Below are 18383 nucleotides of genomic sequence, written 5' to 3'. Positions count from 1 at the left end.
AATTTGTCACTGCGACACTTCAGCAGCTGCTTGTAGCACCTTTGAAAGAAGCATATGAACGTAGCTGTGTAAATACTACTTTATCCTTTCACAGCATGCTGCCAGAAACAGCAGGCTGATATTGACAGATTGATTTTTCTCAGTAATGTCGCGGGGGATCAATAGCAAAATAAAAGCTGGCGATACTCAATAAGTGAGGCTGCATTAGTGGCAAGAGAAACAGATCCTTCGGCAGAACTGAACACTAACAATCTTTCTGTTCCTGCAGACGCAGCCTCACTTGATATTTTGAATATTTTCAGTTTTTATATTTCCAGCCTCTGCTGTGTTTTTGAATTTTCCTGTGAGGATTAATATTGCCCGGGATAGTCTGCTCTTTTTGAAACAGTGCTGTTGTGTCCTCGTTCATTCGAGAGAGCCAACTTGGTACTTGGTTTAACGTCTCTTCCATAACGCAGTAGCTCTGACAGTTCGGCATTCTCTTGGCACTGCACACTGGGGTGATCAGCCCGGATTTTGTGTGCAAGTCTCTGAAACCAGGCTTTCAACCCCTGAGCTTCTGGCTCAGAAGTAGGCATGAGGATGCACCGATTGAGCTGTGAACTATGACTGCATTTTGTTTTAAATTGATTGCAACTTAATAATTAATTGACAGGCTGCATTTGGATGCAGGCCTGCTCTAGCTCAATGGTGTTGATATTTGACAATGGTTGCACTAGCCAGTCTGCTTACTAGTATGTGTAGCAATCATTCACCGTGAAATTTTGGAACTTGTTTTTGTTCATTTTGACATTTTTTTTCCCATAAATTTTCACTGACTTACTGCAAACCTGTGCATGGAACAGTACAGCACAGGAACAGGCCCTTCAGCCCATTGTGGCTGTGATGAACCAGATGCCACATTAAACTAAATCTCTCCTGTCTGCACATGGTCCATATCCCAGATATCCCACGCTGCAGAAACTCATTTCAGGGAGGTAGTACCATCAATTTGCGGGAGCCTCCCGGAACTTCTGGGAGAGGTGGGATGTCTGCAATAGAGTAGCTCCTTAGCAGCTAGCCAGCTAGTTTAAATAACGTTAGCTATGCTAATGAACGAATGACACCTGTTAAACTCACCTCAACATGTCTTTTACAGTCTTAACCCACCATGGGCAATAGAAAAGTCACTGTTGTAAACAGTGCAGCGAGCAACACTGTCATTATTTTTGACCCCTATTAGGCAGAGGTACACCTTAGCGTAGTCTGGGGTGACGTACATTTTATGTTTTTTTTTTGGAACACTCTACCATGGCTCGCGCGCTCTCCCCCCCCTCCCCCCCACATAATTTGTGGGCATCAGGGAGCAACTTCATTCCCTGGATAATGCCTCCATTCCCTGGATATTCATGTGTTCAACTAAAAGCTTCTTAAACACCTTTTGTATCTGCTTCCACCACTACCCTTGGCAGAGTGTTCCAGTCACCTACCATTCTATGTGTAGGAATAAAATAATAATAATTATTATTATTGTTAATTTTGAGATACAGCATGGAATAGGCCCTTCGAGCAATGCCACTCAGAAATCCCCCGATTTTAATCCTAGCTTAATCACGGGACAATTTTACAACGGCCAGTTAACCTACCAACTGGTATGTCTTCGGACTGTGGGAGGAAACTGGAGCAGCCAGAGGAAACCCACACAAACACAGGAGAATGTACAAGCTCCTTACAGGCAGTGGTGGGAATTGAACCCGGGGCGCTGGAACTATAAAGCATTGTTTTAGCCATTACACTACCATGCTGCCCCATCTCCTTTAAATTTCTGCCTTCTCACCTTAAATATTCCTTTCAGATTTCTTCTCAGCTTCTGACTTTAGAACAGGATGCCATTAAGTAAGGGGTCTGTGGACCCTAGGTTGGGAACCCCTGCTCCAGAGAAAACAATCCAAATTTGTCCAACCTCTCCCTTTAGTTCATAATCTCTAAGCCAGGCAACATCTATGGAGATGAATGAATGGTTGACGCTTTGGTTTCCTGAAACATAGTCTGTTCATTCATTTCCAATGTTTCAGGCCACCAAAGCATCAACCGTTCACTTATTTCCATAGATGCTGCCTGACCTGCTGAGTTTCTCCAGCATTGTGTGTGTGTGTGTGTGTGTTGCTTTGGAATTGCAGCAACCACAGAATTTCTCCTGTTTATTAGTCTCCTTGTAAGCCTCTCCTATTGCCTCTCCCAAGCCTCCACAGCCTTCCCTGAATGGGGCCACCAGAACTGCACATCATATTTCAGCCTAACGGGAGTTGTATATTGTGTATGTAAATGCTGGCGCAGAATGAGGATCCCTCTGCCCAGAGGCATCTGTAACTATTAGCCATCCACACTTGGCAGGGAGGGAATGCAAAGGTGTTAGGGTTAGAGACGATGAGACCACCTATTTGAGATTTTGTCTTTCATTCCAACAGTTGTTTAATGTTTCAACTCTCAGATATTTTGATAGCTTCTCAGGATGAAGAATTATAATTGTTTCGATGGAGCAGGCAGGGCAACTTGTGCCTAGCATTTATGTTTGCTTTTTGGATCTAAACATCATAAGCAAGGCCAGCTTTTATGACCTACTCCTAATTGCCCTGGAGAAAGAAGTGACAATGAAGTTTATTTCCAAGTGTGGGCAGCACTCAGCCAGCAGAGTAATGTGTTCTTGTACTTCTGCTGTACCCCCCTCCCCCCCAATCATTCTTGTCGCCAGAGGTTTTGGGTTTGCAAGTTGTGATGATCCTGGTTGCCTGCTCCCCTTGACCTCCAGGTGATTGAGATGGGGATTGTGGGTTGGAAAGGCCAGCTAATTAATCCCTTGGCTAATTGTGCAACATTCTCTCAATGGTGCACACAGTTAAAGGCTTATTAATGGCCTAATGGCCCAGGTTTGTTATTTTTTCATATCCTTCTGCTGCTCAACACAAAGGTTTTTTGTTTAGATTTTTCAATGAATTGATTTTGGTGAAATATCTCTTATCTAATGCTGGATTTTGGTCTTGATGTACGGGTTTTTCTCCTTTTAGACCACAGACAAAGGAGCAAAATTAGGCCACTGGCCCATCAAGCCTGCTCTGCCATTTCATCACAGCTGATCCAATCTTCCTTTCATCCCCAATCTCCTGACTTCTCCCTGTACCCCTTCGATAGGTGTCAATGAGATCACCCCTCCCTCTTCTGAATTCCAGTAAATGAAGGCCCAGAGCCATCAAATGCTCTTCCTGTGACAAGCCATTCAATCCTGGAATCATTTTTGTGAACCTCCTTTGAACCCTCTCCAGTTTCACCTCATTGTTTCTAAGATGAGGGGCCCAAACTGATCACAATAATCCAAGTGAGACCTCACCTGTGCTTTATAAAGTCTCAACAATACATCCTAGCTTTTGTATTCTAGACCTCTTGAAATGAATGCTAACATCACATTTATCTTCCTCACCACAGAATCAAGCTGCAAATTAACCTTTCAGGAATCCTGCACAAGGACTCCTAAGTCCTTTTTGTGCCTCAGTTTTTTTTGTATTTTTTCCTCCATTTAGAAAATAGTCAGCCCTTTCATTTCTTTGATTGAAGTGTATGACCATATGACCATACACTTCCTGACACAATATTCCATCTACCATTTTTTTGCCCATTACCTAATCTGTCCAAGTCCTTCTGCAGTCTCTCTACTTCCTCAAAACTAACTGCCCCCCCACCTCTTTATATCATATGCATGCTTTGCAACAAAGCTATCAATTCCATTATCCAAATCATTGACATATAACGTAAAAAGAATTGGTCATAACACAGACCCCTGTGGAACACCACTAGTCATTGGCAGCCCATCAGAAAAGGCTCCTTTATTTCCACTCTTTTCCTCCTGACAACCAGCCACTGTTTTATCTACACTAGAATCCTTCCTGTAATACTATGGGCTTGTAGCTTGTTAAGCAGCCTCGTGTGGCACCTTGTCAAAGGCCTTCTGAAAATCCAAGTAGACTACATCAACCAACTCTCCTTTGTCTATTCTGTTTATTTCTTCTAAGATTCCCAGAGATTTGTCATGCAAGGTTTTCCCTAGAGGAGCCCATTGTGACTATGGCCTATTATGTCATGTGCCTCCAACTGCCCTGAAACCACATCCTTAGCAATCAACTCCAAAATCTCCCCAACCACTGAGGTCAGACTAACTGGCCTATAGTTTGCTTTCTTCTGCCTCTTTCCCTTCTTGCAGAGTGGAGTGACATTTGCAATTTTCCAGTCTTCCGGAACCATTACAAAATCTAGTGATTCTTCAAAGATCACTAATGCCTCCACAATCTCTTCAGCCACCTCTCTCAGAACTCTGGGGTGTACACCATCTGGTCCAAGTGACTTACCTACCTTCAGACTTTTGAGTTTCTCAAGAAACTTCTCACTAGTAGGTAACTTCACATACTTCATGTCCCCTGACACCTGGAACTTCCAGCATTCTGCTAGTGTCTTCCACAGTGAAGACTGATGCAAAATAATTTTTTTTTGTACATTTGCCATTTCTTTGTCCCCCATTACTACCACTCCAGTATCGTTTTCCAACGGTCCAATATCTTGCCTCTGTTTTACACTTTATGAATCTGAAGAAACTTCTGGTGTCGTCTTTAATGTTGGTTAGTTTACTTTTGGATTCCATCTTTACCTTCTTTATGACCATTTTAGTTGCCGCCTTTTGGCTTTCAAAAGCCTCTAAATCCTGTAACTAATTGGAAAATCCTCTAACTTCCCCCTAAGTTTTGCTCTATTGTTTGCTCTCTTTTTGGCTTTTATGTTGGCTTTGACTTCTCTTGTTAGCCACAGCTGTGTCACCTTACCTTTCAAATGGTTCTTCCTCTCTGGGGTGTATATATCCTGCACCTTCTGAATTGCTTCCAGAAATTCCCGCCATTGCTGCTCTACTGTTATCCCTGCTCGTGTTCTTTTCCAATCAATTTTGGCCTGCTCCTCTCTCATGCTTCTGTAATTCCCTTTACTCTACTGTAATACTGATACACCTGACTTTAGCTGCTGCTTCTCAAATTTCAGGGTGAATTTGATTATATTATGATGATTTTCCCCTAAAGGTTCTTTTACCTTAAGCTCTCTTCCAGTTCATTGCAAAACATCGAATCCAGAATAGCTGATCCCTAGGTGGGCTCAACCATGAGTCCCTCTAAAAAGCCATCTCATAGGCAACTCTAGAAATTCCCTGTCCTGGAATTCAGCCCCAAAATCATTTTCCCAATCTACCTGCAGATTGAAATCCCCTCTGACTATTGTAAATTGCCCTTTGGCATGCATTTTCTATCTCCCACTGTAATTTATAGACAACATTTTTACCACTGTTTGGGGGTCTATATACAACTCCAGTTCCTTAGCTCTGTCCACAATGATTTAACACCTTCTGACCCTATGTCGCCTCTTTCTAGTGATTTGATTTCATTTTTTTATCAACAGAGCAATGCCACCCCCTCTGCCATCCTACCTGTCCTCTCAATGCAATGTGTACGCTTGGACATCAAGATCCCAGCTGTAATCTTTCAGCCATGCCAATCTGCAACTGTGTTACAGGTTCATCTACCTTATTCCATATACTGCACACATTCAGATACAACACCTTCAGCCCTATATTCACCCTTTTCGATTTTTGTCTGCCTTTTAAACCCCACTGTACAGCATTAAACAACTTTCCAGCTAGGATATTGTCCCCTTCCAGTTCAGGTACAAACCGTCCCATCTGTACAGGTTCCACCTTCCCTGGAAGAGAGCCCAATGATCCAAAAAGCTTATGCCCTCCCTCCTACACCAACTCCTTAGTCACGTATGAAACTGTATAATTTTCCTAGTTCTAGCCTCACTGGCATGTGGCACAGTTTGCGACCCTGAGATCACAACCCTGGAGGTCTTCCCCTTTAACTTGGCACCTAACTCCCTGAACTCCCTGTGCAGAACCTCATCACTCATCCTACCCATGTCATTGGTACCTACGTGGACCATGCCTTCGGGCTGTTCTCCCTCCCACAACGCTGAGGACTAGATCTCGCTAATGCTGAGGCAACATACCATCCAGGAGTCTCGTTCTTGCCCACAGATTCTCTTAGCACTCGAATCCCCGATCACCACAGCGTACCCTTCTCTACCCTTTCCTTCCTGAGTTGCATCCAAACTCATTGGTGGCAGAGGTCACAGGTTTGTGAGGCAAAACTGAAAAAAGAAGTCTCAGCTGGTAACTACAGTGCTTCTGGCGGGCAGCACACACTGCATCCACTGTGGGAAATGGTGGGGGAATGAATGTTTAGGGTGATCCTGAGGTAGCAGGTCAAGGGTGCTTTGTCCTGGATGGCGTTAGCTTCCCGAGAAGGGCAAGCGAAGTGGGTGAATAGGAACAGCATCATGTGCAGCTTTTTCTCCAAGTCAAGCATGACACCATTATTTCTTTGTTACTGGGCCAAAGGTCTGGAAATTCCAGCTTAACAACACATGACTTGGGTTGATGGGGAACAATATTCAGAATAATGATTTCTGACTCAAGTTTCAAATTTTTGTTTTATTGTTCCTCTTGTTCTACTCTCTTCCAAAGCCCTGATTTTCAGGCTTAGCTTTCTTGCTTCCAGATACCCTCCCTTAATTTATCCACTTCTTTCCTTATTGAAACAGCAGAGAAGAGCTTGAATTTCTATTTGTGCTTCAAGAAATCCCAACCACTCTGTGATCATTCCACCAGTGAGTGGTAGTCACACCTGTTGGGTGGGAGACACAGCAGGTCTATGCCTTCACCACCTGACACAAGAAAACTATGGTCAGGTCATCTATTTTGAGTGATGTTGATTGGCCAAGATACAAGGAATCATGCTTTGAAATGGTGCCATGGATTTCATTTTTTTTGCGTCAGACAGATGAAATCAGCATCCAAATCTTCACTTAAAGGCAATACCAATGATAGTGTGGCACTCCCTCAATACTGGAGCAGTGCCCTAATTTATTTGACAATTCTCTTAAGATCAACTTCTGACTTGAGCTAGACTTCTGCTCAAATACCTCATGGCTCTGCTAACTGGTGAGCAACAATGTGTAGGGGGAACATTGATTTGCATGCTATCCACACAAATCATTTCACTACACCAGTGCAAGGTAGTTCATGGGAAAAACAATAACAAGAATAAATTGATGCTACAGAGAAACTGCAGTACATAGTGACAGGAAGATATAAGACCCCAACAAGGTAGATTTTGAGGTTAAGAGACCATCTTGTCTTTGAAGAGGTCCATGCGAGAGTCTGATGGCCATGAGATGGAATCTCTCCTTGAGCCTGGTGATTACACACTTCCAGGCTTTTGTATCTTCTGCCTGTGCCCATTTAGTTTAATTGTGCTCATGGAACTTGCCTGACTACGTTTTGATTAGAATTGCCGTTTGTTGTACAATTTATTGCTCCATACTGTTACGTTGACGAGGCAGATTTGAGTGTCTAGCTACTTTTCCTCCCCTCGGCCTTGAGCTGGTTCATCACCTCGCTGAGTGTGCTGTGTTCATGTTAAACTTTGAGGTTGGGAGGGTGGGGTGCATTATCAGGGAAGGAGAGGAGGGTCAAAGTGGCAATCTAAGAGATTGTTGCTCCTCCCCTGGACCTTTCAGATAAAACCTGATTCCACGCACTTTGCAGTGGGGGTGGCGGGATTAAGATAAGGTTGAGGATTGGCGTGTGAGAGTCTCTTTCATTCGCGGTTCATGCCCATTTCTCGCACAGCTCACTTATGTCCATGGGGAAACCTTCCACTTCCCCTTTCACTGAAGCCTTTTCTCCGCAGGGTTGTTGATTGGAGGCATTGCCTTTCTGTCACTTATCTCACAGAAGAGGAGGAAAATGCAGGTAGAGTAGTGTAAGGGATCACATTCTCGGTGTAGTCAGTACAAAGATTCTGACTGTGCTTACACAGTGCAGTAATCCAGCTATCTCAGCTACGTCAATTCAGAGGTTTAGGATTAATGATTCTGGGAGTGAAAAGGTACTGAGTTAATAGAACTGCTAACCTATGATGCAGCATACTAAATAAATACAGTGCCTTGCTTTCTGTATTCCTCCTGGTCTTCCCTTTGCTCCGCATTTCCCTGCACCTTTTTTCCTCGAGTGTTCCTTTCCAATATCATATGAAGTTTGTCCTACCGAGTGGAAGCGTCTGTGCTGAGACCGGAGAATGCAATTGAGGCCGACTCACCAGTGCTCTACATAGAGAAACGCTTTTGAGTCGAGGTGCTACTCCTTCGATAAGGTGTTGAAACAAATCCTGTCGTGTCAGGTGTACTCGAGAGATTCCTGTGGCTGTACTCGAGCATCCCTAATTACTCGGATGTCCAGGATTGAAACAGTTTATCTGCTCATTTTCACATTGCTGCATGCCTTGGTGCGAATAACCAACAAAATTGTCTCTCGAATTTTTATGGGGGTTTCTGAAACCTTGCTTTGTTCCTTTGTTGACTGTTTGTGTCTCTTAACACAAGTTAGCGTGTGAGTATCTTTGTCTTTCTACTGTGTGTGTGTGTGTGTGTGTGTGTGTGTGTATCTTGTCTTATCCATGCATCGATGAAGAAAGCCCTTAACTCCGAGCGGAGTTATCGGGACGCTGTCATGATGGTGGTTTTTTTTAGCAGGCTTTCTTATTTTTTCAAGGCCGAGTTGCTAGCTCGACGTTCAACCCAGCACAGATGGAAAGTGTGCAAGGGAGCCAGCTGGTACGAATTCAGGAGCCTTCGCTTCAAAGTCCAGCGCTGATACCACTACGCCACCAGCCGGCTATCCATGCATCTATATGTGTCTTTTATTTTTTTGCCCACATCTTTGTTTAGGTCTGTGTTTCAATACCTGTGTCTCTTTCCTTCTGTTTGTGAATGCCTGTCTGTCTGTGTTTCTTAACACAAGTTAGCGTGTGAGTCTAACTCGCTCCTGCTGGTGTATGTGTCTGTTGATTCCTTACCTGTGTAAGTGTGTGCATGTCTTTCCATCCCATTGAGATGCACATCCATGTTCGCATGTATCTCTATCACGCATGCATGTATCTTTTCTCTTCATATCTATCCCTGACTGTGCTTGTTCTTCATCTGTGTGTGACCATTCCTCATATCTACTGACATCTATCTTAGGCTAACTTCAAGTGTCATTCTTGAGCAGGAATGTGGCATTTGTCCAGAGCACTTGCAGTGATGTTGTTTCCTGCTTTGGCAGTGACCTAGTTTGTGACTTTAAAAGGAAGAGCTTGTATTTTGCAGAAACTTTCCTGTCATGGAACACCCAGAAGCAGTTGATAGCTAACAAGATATTTTTGGAGTGTAATTGTTGCTGTAATGAGGGGTCTGACGTTCAGAGATGTTTTTGTCCAAATGATGGAGAATCTTTGGAATTCTCTACACTGTAAGTTTACATAACAGGAAAGGAATGGAGGGTTATGGGCTGAGTGCAAGTCGGTGGGACTAGGTGAGAGTAAGGGTTCGGCATGGACTAGAAGGGCCGAGATGGCCTGTTTCTGTGCTGTGATTATTATACGGTTATAATTTGTTGCTGGTAATATTCTGGACACGGCAATAGATTTTCGGAAATCAAGTTGATGTAGGGAAGTAGTACTGAGGTAGCAAAAAGGTCATAATCTTACTGAACAGCAGAGAAGGAGTGAGGGATTGATGGCCCACCCCTGCTTCTGTTTGTTGTGTTATTGTAGAGAAGCATTTCGGTCAATTTTGGGCTAAACTGATCTTACGTGACATGGTGACATCACCAAAAAGGTATACAAACTTGTGCCATATGATCTTCTGTATAAATCTCCAAGGGCACAGGAATGGCAGTCTGGATACTCTAGTCTCTGGTGTTGGATTTCTCACCCGTGACCTTCTTCCCGATAGATGGGCAAGTCGGTAACTCAACCTCAGCTGTCCATTAACAAACAGCACTCCTCAATGGTGTTCAGAGGCATTCAACGGGCAAAGGGAGGCTGAAAGGGGTAACAGGAACTCGTACATTGAGGATCTTTGAGCGGGGAGGGAACTTGGAAGCACCATTCATACGGAGTGCATCCACCGAAGTCACAGTTAGCATGTTTCAACTCTGTAAAAATTGGAATGTGCTTGAATTTGTGGGTAATGTACGCTTCCTCAACACCAGAGTGAAATTCAATTGGAGAAACTTGCAGAAGGGAATTATTTGGCCCACAATAACAGTTTAAGTGTAGAGCCACAGGAAAAGACAACACAGAAACCAGCCCTTTGGCCTGATTTGCCCATGCCAACTAGGATACAGCCAGAAGACATGCCGATCTATACTAATCCCAATTGCCTGTATTTTGCCTTTATCCCTCTACTTTCCTATCCAAGTGCCTGTCCGTATGCCTTTTAGTCATTGCAGCTGTGTCTGGCTCAACCATCTCCTCTGGCAGTCATTCCAGATACTCACCACCTTCTGTGTGAAAAAATCTACCACTCCGAACTCCCCTCTCACCTTAAACCTGTGCCCTCAAGTTCTAGGGCTTCCCCACCCTACTGTGTTGGGGAAGAAGCCCATGACTTTCTATCCTATCAATGCCCCTGAATTTTATATAGGTCTGTAAGGTCGCCCCTTAAGCTGTAAGAGGTGAGAATAAATTCAGCCTATCTGATTTATCCTTAGAACTACAGCCCACATCTTGAGGGATCCGTTGCCACATCGTTTTGGCTATCTTCAGAATGGTGTAGGGTGTAGACTCCCACTCAGCACATCAGTGTGCGGGAGCTGGATTAACGTCAGCACAACGCTGTTATTGTGAGCTCAGAGGCTTTCCCGGCGCATTAATTGTCTCATTGCTCAATTAGTGGCCTCATTCCCTCAAGACTGGTCTCTGACCGCAGTACAGTTTCTGCTCATTTTAGGACGACGGTGTGTTTTCACTAATGCCTGACAGGCGCCTGAAGAAGTCTCATGGCTGTTGCCATAGCAACCACTAGGCCATTTGCCAACAACGGCAGCAAGCTAGATGTTACTCTTGCAGGGTGTATTCTAACCGCAGGACGCCCCAGGCACACACCCAGTGGATCCACACTGTGCTGTTGGTGCACAGCAAGATCCCATTTGCGGATAATGCCACGTCATCCTGATAATTTGTTCTGCTGGGGGAGGTCTAACGTTTGGGTACAATTGTAGGGAAGAAAATATTGTAGTTAAAGACAGCTGAGCAGCTGGGGAGGGGCTGAGGGTGGTGATGGTGGGGGAGGGGGTTTCTCTGTGATCTTGACCCAGATGGACTGTGAGTCACTGAGGAGTTGAGTAGTTGGGGGGGGGGGGTGGGGGCGGCGTTGAAAAAGCCCAGGTGAGGCTCTGAGTCAGGACTCTAAAAGCTAGCTCCAGCCCTCCCCAACTCGTATATTAAAGAACCCTCACAAACAACCCCATCCATTTCCTGCATTCTCTGATCCGTGTTCTCTCTCTTCCCAGACAACTGCCGGCACCCATTTCAACCGGAAAATGGGGGTTTTGCTTGCCACCCTTCACCCTGCAACAACTTTGAGGCCAAAACAGTCATCGAGTACTTCTGCCACGAGGGCTACACTCTGAAGGGAGACTACAAGTACCTGACCTGTGAGGGTGGAGACTGGGAGCCTGCCATGGAGGTCAGCTGCAGACTAAGTCAAGGTAAGTTCAGAGTGAATTTATTATCATGTATGTCAGCATATGTGTGGTGCGTGGCCAAGTGGTTAGAGCATTGGGCTCACGATCTGAAGGTCATGGGTTCAAGTCTCGGCCAAGGCAGCGTGTTGTGTCTTTGAGCAAGGCACTTAACCACACAATGCTCCAGTCTACCCAGCTGAAATTGGTACCGGCAAATGCTGGGGGTTAACCACGCGATAGACTGGCGTCCTATGTGGGGGGAGTCTCGTACTCTCAGTTGCTTCACGCCACAGAAACTGGCATGAGCACCGGCCTGATGGGTCACAAGACTCGGGACAGACTTCTATGTCAGTATATAGAATCCTGACATTCATTTTCTTGTGAGCGTACTCAATAAATCCATAATAGAATAATAACCATAACAAAATCGATGAAAGACCACACTTACTTGGGTGTTCAACCAGTGTGCAAAAGACAACAAACTGAGCAAAGAAAGAAAGATAAATAAATAATAAATATTGAGAACATGAGATGAAGAGTCCTTGAAAACGAGTCCATAGGTTGTGGGAACAGGTCAGTAATGGGGTGAGTGAAGTTATCCCCTTTGTTTCAAGAGCCTAATGGTTGAGGGATAGTAACTGCTCCTGAGCCTTGTGGCTCCTGTACCACCTGCCTGATGGCAGCAGCGAGAAGATTGCATGTCCTGGGTGGCTGGGTTCCCCAGTGGTGGATGCTACTTTTCTGTGACAACATTTCGTGTAGATGTGCTCAATGGTGGGGAGAACTTTAACTGTGATAGACTGGGCTGTATCCAACATTTTTTTGTAGGATTTTCCATTCAAGGGCATTGATATTTCCATACCAGGCTGTGATGCAGCCGGTAAATATACTCAGTATATTGGGGTTCTATCCACAACCTGGATTGGACTCCTGACAATCTGCACTTTCCTGTGCTCAGTTTCCACATACTGGTGCCCTGGTTCTCGTACATTCTGCCATTCATCGGGGTCCCACGTTCCCGGGCTCTTCTCTGATTCACCAGAGGTCTAATTCCCATGTTACCTTCCACTCACTGAGGCCCTGGTTTCTACAGTCCTGTGAAACTTACCTGATTTCCAATGCTCCTTGGAAACTTATATCGTATATCTGTTAAAAAAGGTGCAAAAAGTCTTTATTGGTTCCACCATCACTGAATCTCCTCTTTTCTCTTCGGTCCTCCTCTGCACCTTAAAACACATTCAGCAACTTTTCCCATTTGTGATGAAAAGTCACTGACCTGGAAGGTAATCTTCTCCTCGGGGTGTACCCTGCCTCTCACTTCCCAGTTTCAATGTTGAGACAGTAGGGAGAGCTCTCTTTCCTTTTCCATGATCACCTCAGATTTTACAGGCTCACGAGATCTTGTGTTGTAATCAATGCAGCACTCTCTCAATTTTATGCTAGGATAACTATCCTGAATAATGTGCACTGGTGATTAAAAATACCTGCTGCAAAGGCTGAGGGTTCCTACCCATATTCCATCTTGGTCATCTGCAACCTGATGGCATCAAAATAGATTTCTCCTACTTTAGGTAAGCACTCTCCCACCCCACATTTGTTTTCCTTCACTCCTGTGTCCCTCTCGCCCCCTTTTTTGTGCTCTTCCTCTGGATCCCCAATTCCCTCCTATTATTTCATTGTCAACTGCCCTCTCGTATCAGATTCTTTCTTCTGCCTCTTCTCCCTCCCTCGCCTATCTACCATCCCTCTCAGCTGGATTTTTCTATCACCTGGCAGCACCTTCCCCCTAACCTTTGGCTCTGACTTCTGCTTCCAGTCCTGATGAAGGGTCCAAGCCAAAACATTGACTCTTCATTTTCTTTCCATAGATACTACCTGACCTGCTGCATTCCTCCAGCATTTTGTGCATGTGTGTGTGTTGCTCCAGACTTCCAGCATCTGCAGAATCTCTTGTGTCTGTTTTAAGAAAGAACAACATTTCTCTCATTGGATAGCCCCAGCAGTCCAAACCCCATTATCTCTAGTCATAACCCAAACATTGCTGCTACAGAGAAACCATTACATTAGCAGTGAAACCTTACAGCATGTTACACCTATAACATGCCAGCTGCCCTACCATTGCATTAATCATTTAGTTGAAATTAGTTCAAAAATACATGTAGATTTCATTAGGCATGGGAGATTAATTAGCGATGAAAGACCATGTACTTTTACAACCATCATCAAAGCCTGATGATTTGGTGCAGATTACTGTTTAACCTTCTCTTGTTCATCTCCCAACCAAAGTCTGGGATGAAAGTCCACTTGAGTAAGATTGGCAGCTGTGGGTTACAATAGAGCTTGGTATTTTCTATAGCCGTCCATTCAGATCAGAATCAGTTTTATTATCATGGATTAGATAATGTCAACTTTGTTGTTTTTGCACCAGCAGTACCAATGCAAAGACATTACTAAACATTACTAAAATAAACAGGTAGTGTAAAAGAAAATTGGAACAATGAGATAGTATTCAAAGGTTCATGGACCATTCAGAAATCTGTTGGCAGAGGGGGAGAAGCTATTTCTGAATTGTAGAGTGGAGGTTTCAGGCTCCCGTTATCACTTATCTGATGGTAAAGAGAAAAGGGAACAGCTAGAATGGTGAATGCCCTTTGTAATTGATGCTGCTTTCTTGAGGCACTGACTCTTGAAGATGGTGGGGAGGCTTGTGCCCATGAATGGAGCAGGTGGAGTGCACAGTCCTGTGCATTGTAGTTTCCATACCAGCTTGTCATGCAACCAGTCAGCGTGCTCTCCACCTATGGCTATAGAAATTTATCAGAATCTCCAGTGGCATACCAAATCTCCTCAGACACTTAACGAAGTAGAGCCACTGGTGCCTGCCTCCTACACGATTGCATCAATGTGTTGAGCCCAGGATAGATCCTCTGAGCTGTTGATGCTCATTCATTCCCTATCTCCATTCTGACTTCTTTCATACTTGTGTTACTCACGGCTTGAGTCATGAGCACATTAAAACGATGCATCCTGGTGAAAACCTCAAAGGAAAGTTAAGTTTGCAAGTGTAGCCCTGGCATTGACACACCCAGATTTTACTCTTTCAGTATGGAGTGTGAATGAGTGATAGACCATTCAGCAGGTGGGCAACAAGGCTTCTTCATACTCCCAAGTTGTTACAGCTTGTTCACCTCTCACAGCACAACCTCCCTTTGGGGCTTCTATTAAGCTTCATCATCATCATTATGTGCTGTGTTGTATGACGTAGATGATCACAGTGACCGTGATTGTTCAACCGAAGTGTTTTGGCATTGTCGCCTTCTGGGCAATGACTTTATAAGACGAGTTACCCCAGCCATTATCAAGACTCTTCCGAGATTTTCTGCTTGCATTAGTGGTCACGTAACCAGGACTACTTGTGATATGCATCAACTGCTCATACGACCATCCACCACTTGCTCCCATGATTTCACGTAACCTGATCGGGGCGGGGTGGGGGGCTAAGCAGGTGTTACACCTTGCCCAAGGGTGACCTACAGACTAATGGAGAGAGAGCGCCTTGCACCTCCTTTGGTAAAGATGCATCTCCACCCCATAATAAGGTTACGTGGTTTAAATTTGCTCATATACTTAGTTTTAGGAAGGAAAGTCATCCACCCATTGTTTTGAACGAATGATTGTTGAACCTCAGACCTACTTCAGACAAGTCAGCTTTGTGCCCGTGTAGAAGCCCTGAACCTCCTCTCTCAGCAGTTTGTGTCGTACATCATTTTTATGTTGTTTCAGTCTCTGGTTCCTGCCATCACAGACGTTCCCTTTGTTCTCAGCAGCCTTCCTTCCCTACAACTTAAAACACATCCAGTAACTTTTCCTAATTCTGACAAAATATCACTGGCCTGATACGTTAACTCTTGATTCTCTCTCCACAAATGCTGCCTGACCTGCCAAGCATTCCATACTTGTTTCTAAGTTTATTTTGGATTTCCAACATTTGCAGTTTGTTTTTTTTTATTTTTCAGCTGATTGGTATTACTGACAGCCTGTTAACCTCCCTGTCTGGCTGTGAGCCGCTGGAATTGTACTGTCTTATTCTTTCAGGCTGTGAATTGTTGTGGATGTTTCCTTTAACAAAAAGGGACATTTTCTCACAAACCCATCAGCCATGAGAAGTTCTCATTCTGTGTCAGCTTTAATTCACCCTAGATTGAATGCTCTTGCTCATTGTCGTGATGTTACAATAACTAATAAGCTGCAGATAGCTGGAAAGCACACACAAAAATAGAAAATACTGGAGATAAGCAGGAGGTCAGGCAGCGTTTGTGAATAGAGAAGCAGAAATAATGCCTCAGATTGACTATATTCACAGTTTTTAAAAAAAAATTCATTTTTGGAATCTGGAGTCGAATTTTCTCTCTATACCTTATTGTCCTCGAGGACTTGGTGGAGAACCAGTTTCTTGCTGGAGTGAGTGATGAGGCAGAGTTTGCACATTTAAGAATTTGGTCAAGCACTTGAGTACCAATATAGAGAAAGTGACAGTCTAAGTGAGGGGGAATGAGATCAGGGTGGGTAGATAGATGCATGGTGCTGTTGAAGACGGAGTTCCAGAGTTTCGACCCAGTGATGATGGGATGGTGTATGGCTTGGAGTGGAATCTGCAGCTAGTTGTGTTCCCATACCTCTGCAGTCCTTGTCCTTTTCAGCAGTAGCGATCACAGGTTTGGGAGGACTGTGTGACTGGTTTGGGTGAGTAACTGCAGTGCGTTTTATGAATGATACACACAGTGCAAACACAAAAGTGCCAGTGGTGGAGGGAATGAATGTTGAAGGTGTTAATGAGGTACTAATCAAGCTGACTACCTTGTCCAGGTGATGTTTTGGAGTTATACAACATAGCAACAGGTGCTATAGCTCTATATTCTTGCCAGCAATTATTTAACCATCCATACTAATCCCATTCACTTGCACTTAGTCCATAACTTTCTACATCATAGAGCTTAAGTTCCTGACTAAATTCTTTTTAAATCTCTGCCTTACCATTCCCTCAGGCAGTGTTCCGGAATCCAATTTCTCTCAGGGTGGAAGTTGGTCTCCTCGGGTCCCCTTCGCGTCTTTCACCCCCGTTGGTTTGACCTTCCTTGGTGTCCTGCCTGCCCTAATGAGTATCTCCAGCATTTTCTGTTTTCTGCTCAGAGGCCAAGTCCTCTGTCCTGACCTCCAGTGCTGTCTGTGTGGAGTTGCACAGTCTCCCCCACGTGCTCCACTTCTCTCCCACATCTCAAAGATGGGCAGGTTGGTAGGCCAAATGGCCGCTGTAAATTGCCTCAAGTATGTAGATGAGTGAAGAATCTGGGGGCAATTGATGAGAATGTGGGGAGGGTATGGAATGGGACTAGTGTAAATGGATGATTGATGGTCTCAGTGGGGTGAAGAGCCTGTCTCCATAACTCTATGAAACCAATGTTCAGGTTATACTCTACCCCCAGATTTGCACAACATGCAAATTCATTGGCTCCAGCTTGGCCTTGCCTCTATTTCTTGGCCATTGTTCTTGCGATCAGTCTATTAGATTGTGTGGGGCTGGGGTTTCTGCTGTGCCAAGAGTCTCTTTCACTGACTTTATGCTGAATATTATAATCACATGATAAGATGATAACAAGGCGTTTAACCCACTCCATTCAGATAAAAAGACAGAGCCAAGTATTGGAGTGCCGACCCTCTCGATCGTGGCGTCTACTGCTAGTTCTGTTGCCCTGATCCTCCTCCTGGTCGTTCTATTTGTTTTGCTGCAACCAAAGCTGAAATCATTTCACCACAGCAGGTGAGTGAAGAGCAGGCTGGGGTGAGGGTACGTTGGCTGGGCCTGGGATAGTGAGGGAGGGGGGTGGTGCCAGGAGGGAGATGTGGGGAGTACAGGGCAAAGCAGGGGAGGGCACTAATAAACCTACGATATGGTGAGGAGGTTTTGGAGTGGGATATTAGTGGGCTGGGATTCAGTGCCCTTGGGGGTTCTGAATGTTTGGATCTCCAGAAGGGACAATGAAGCACTTTGGAAGGATGAACTTGAAGGCAGATTGCACGGTTAATGGCAGGATTCTCAGCAGTGTGGAAGAACAGAGGGAACTTGGGGTCCACGTCTATTGACCCCTCAAAGATACTGTGCAAGTTAATAGGGTGGTTCAGAAGGCAAAGGTTGAATTGGCCTTTATTAGTTGGGGGATTGAATTCAAGAGCTATGAGAGAATGTTGCAGCTCTATAAAACTCTGGTTAGATCATACTTGGGAATATTGTGCTCAGTTCTAGTGACCTCGTTCTACATGGGATGTGGAAGTTTGCAGAGAGGGTGAAGAGGAGGTTTATCAGTAGGCTGCCTGGATTAGGAAGCACACCTTATGAGGAAAGACTTAGTGAGCTAGTGATTTTCTCTTTGGAGTAAAGGAGGATGAGAGGTGACTTAGAGAGGTGTATGAGGCATTGACAGAGTGGACAGCCAGTGCCTTTTCCCAGAGCGTAAATGGTTAATATGAAGGCATGATTTTAAGATGATTGGAAGAAAGTATAAGGATAATGTCAGAGGGAGGGTTTTTTTTTTAGAGTGGTGAGTGTTTGGAATGTGCTGCCAGGGGTGGTGGTAGAGGCAGATACATTAGGGACACTTATGAGACTCCTAGATGGGCACATGGATGAATGAAAAATGGAAGGCTATGTGGGAGGGAAGGGTTAAAATGTCAACACAACATTGTGGGCTGA

General features: G+C 44.5%; 1 protein-coding gene across 1 annotated transcript in view; it reads left to right on the top strand.

Annotated features, from left to right (window-relative positions):
* The window catches only part of LOC134348723 (sushi domain-containing protein 6-like), a 57674-nt gene that overhangs the window by 35074 nt on the left and 4217 nt on the right, over window positions 1-18383 (top strand). The window contains exons 3-4 of the mRNA XM_063052531.1: window positions 11462-11659; window positions 17315-17453. Of these exons, the coding sequence (XP_062908601.1) occupies window positions 11462-11659; window positions 17315-17453 (337 nt within the window). The remainder of the gene's footprint in view (window positions 1-11461; window positions 11660-17314; window positions 17454-18383) is intronic.

The sequence above is a fragment of the Mobula hypostoma genome, chromosome 1 (assembly GCF_963921235.1).
Source record: "Mobula hypostoma chromosome 1, sMobHyp1.1, whole genome shotgun sequence".
NCBI classification, from domain to species: Eukaryota; Metazoa; Chordata; class Chondrichthyes; order Myliobatiformes; family Myliobatidae; genus Mobula; species Mobula hypostoma.
This window is presented reverse-complemented; position numbering and strand designations above follow the sequence as displayed.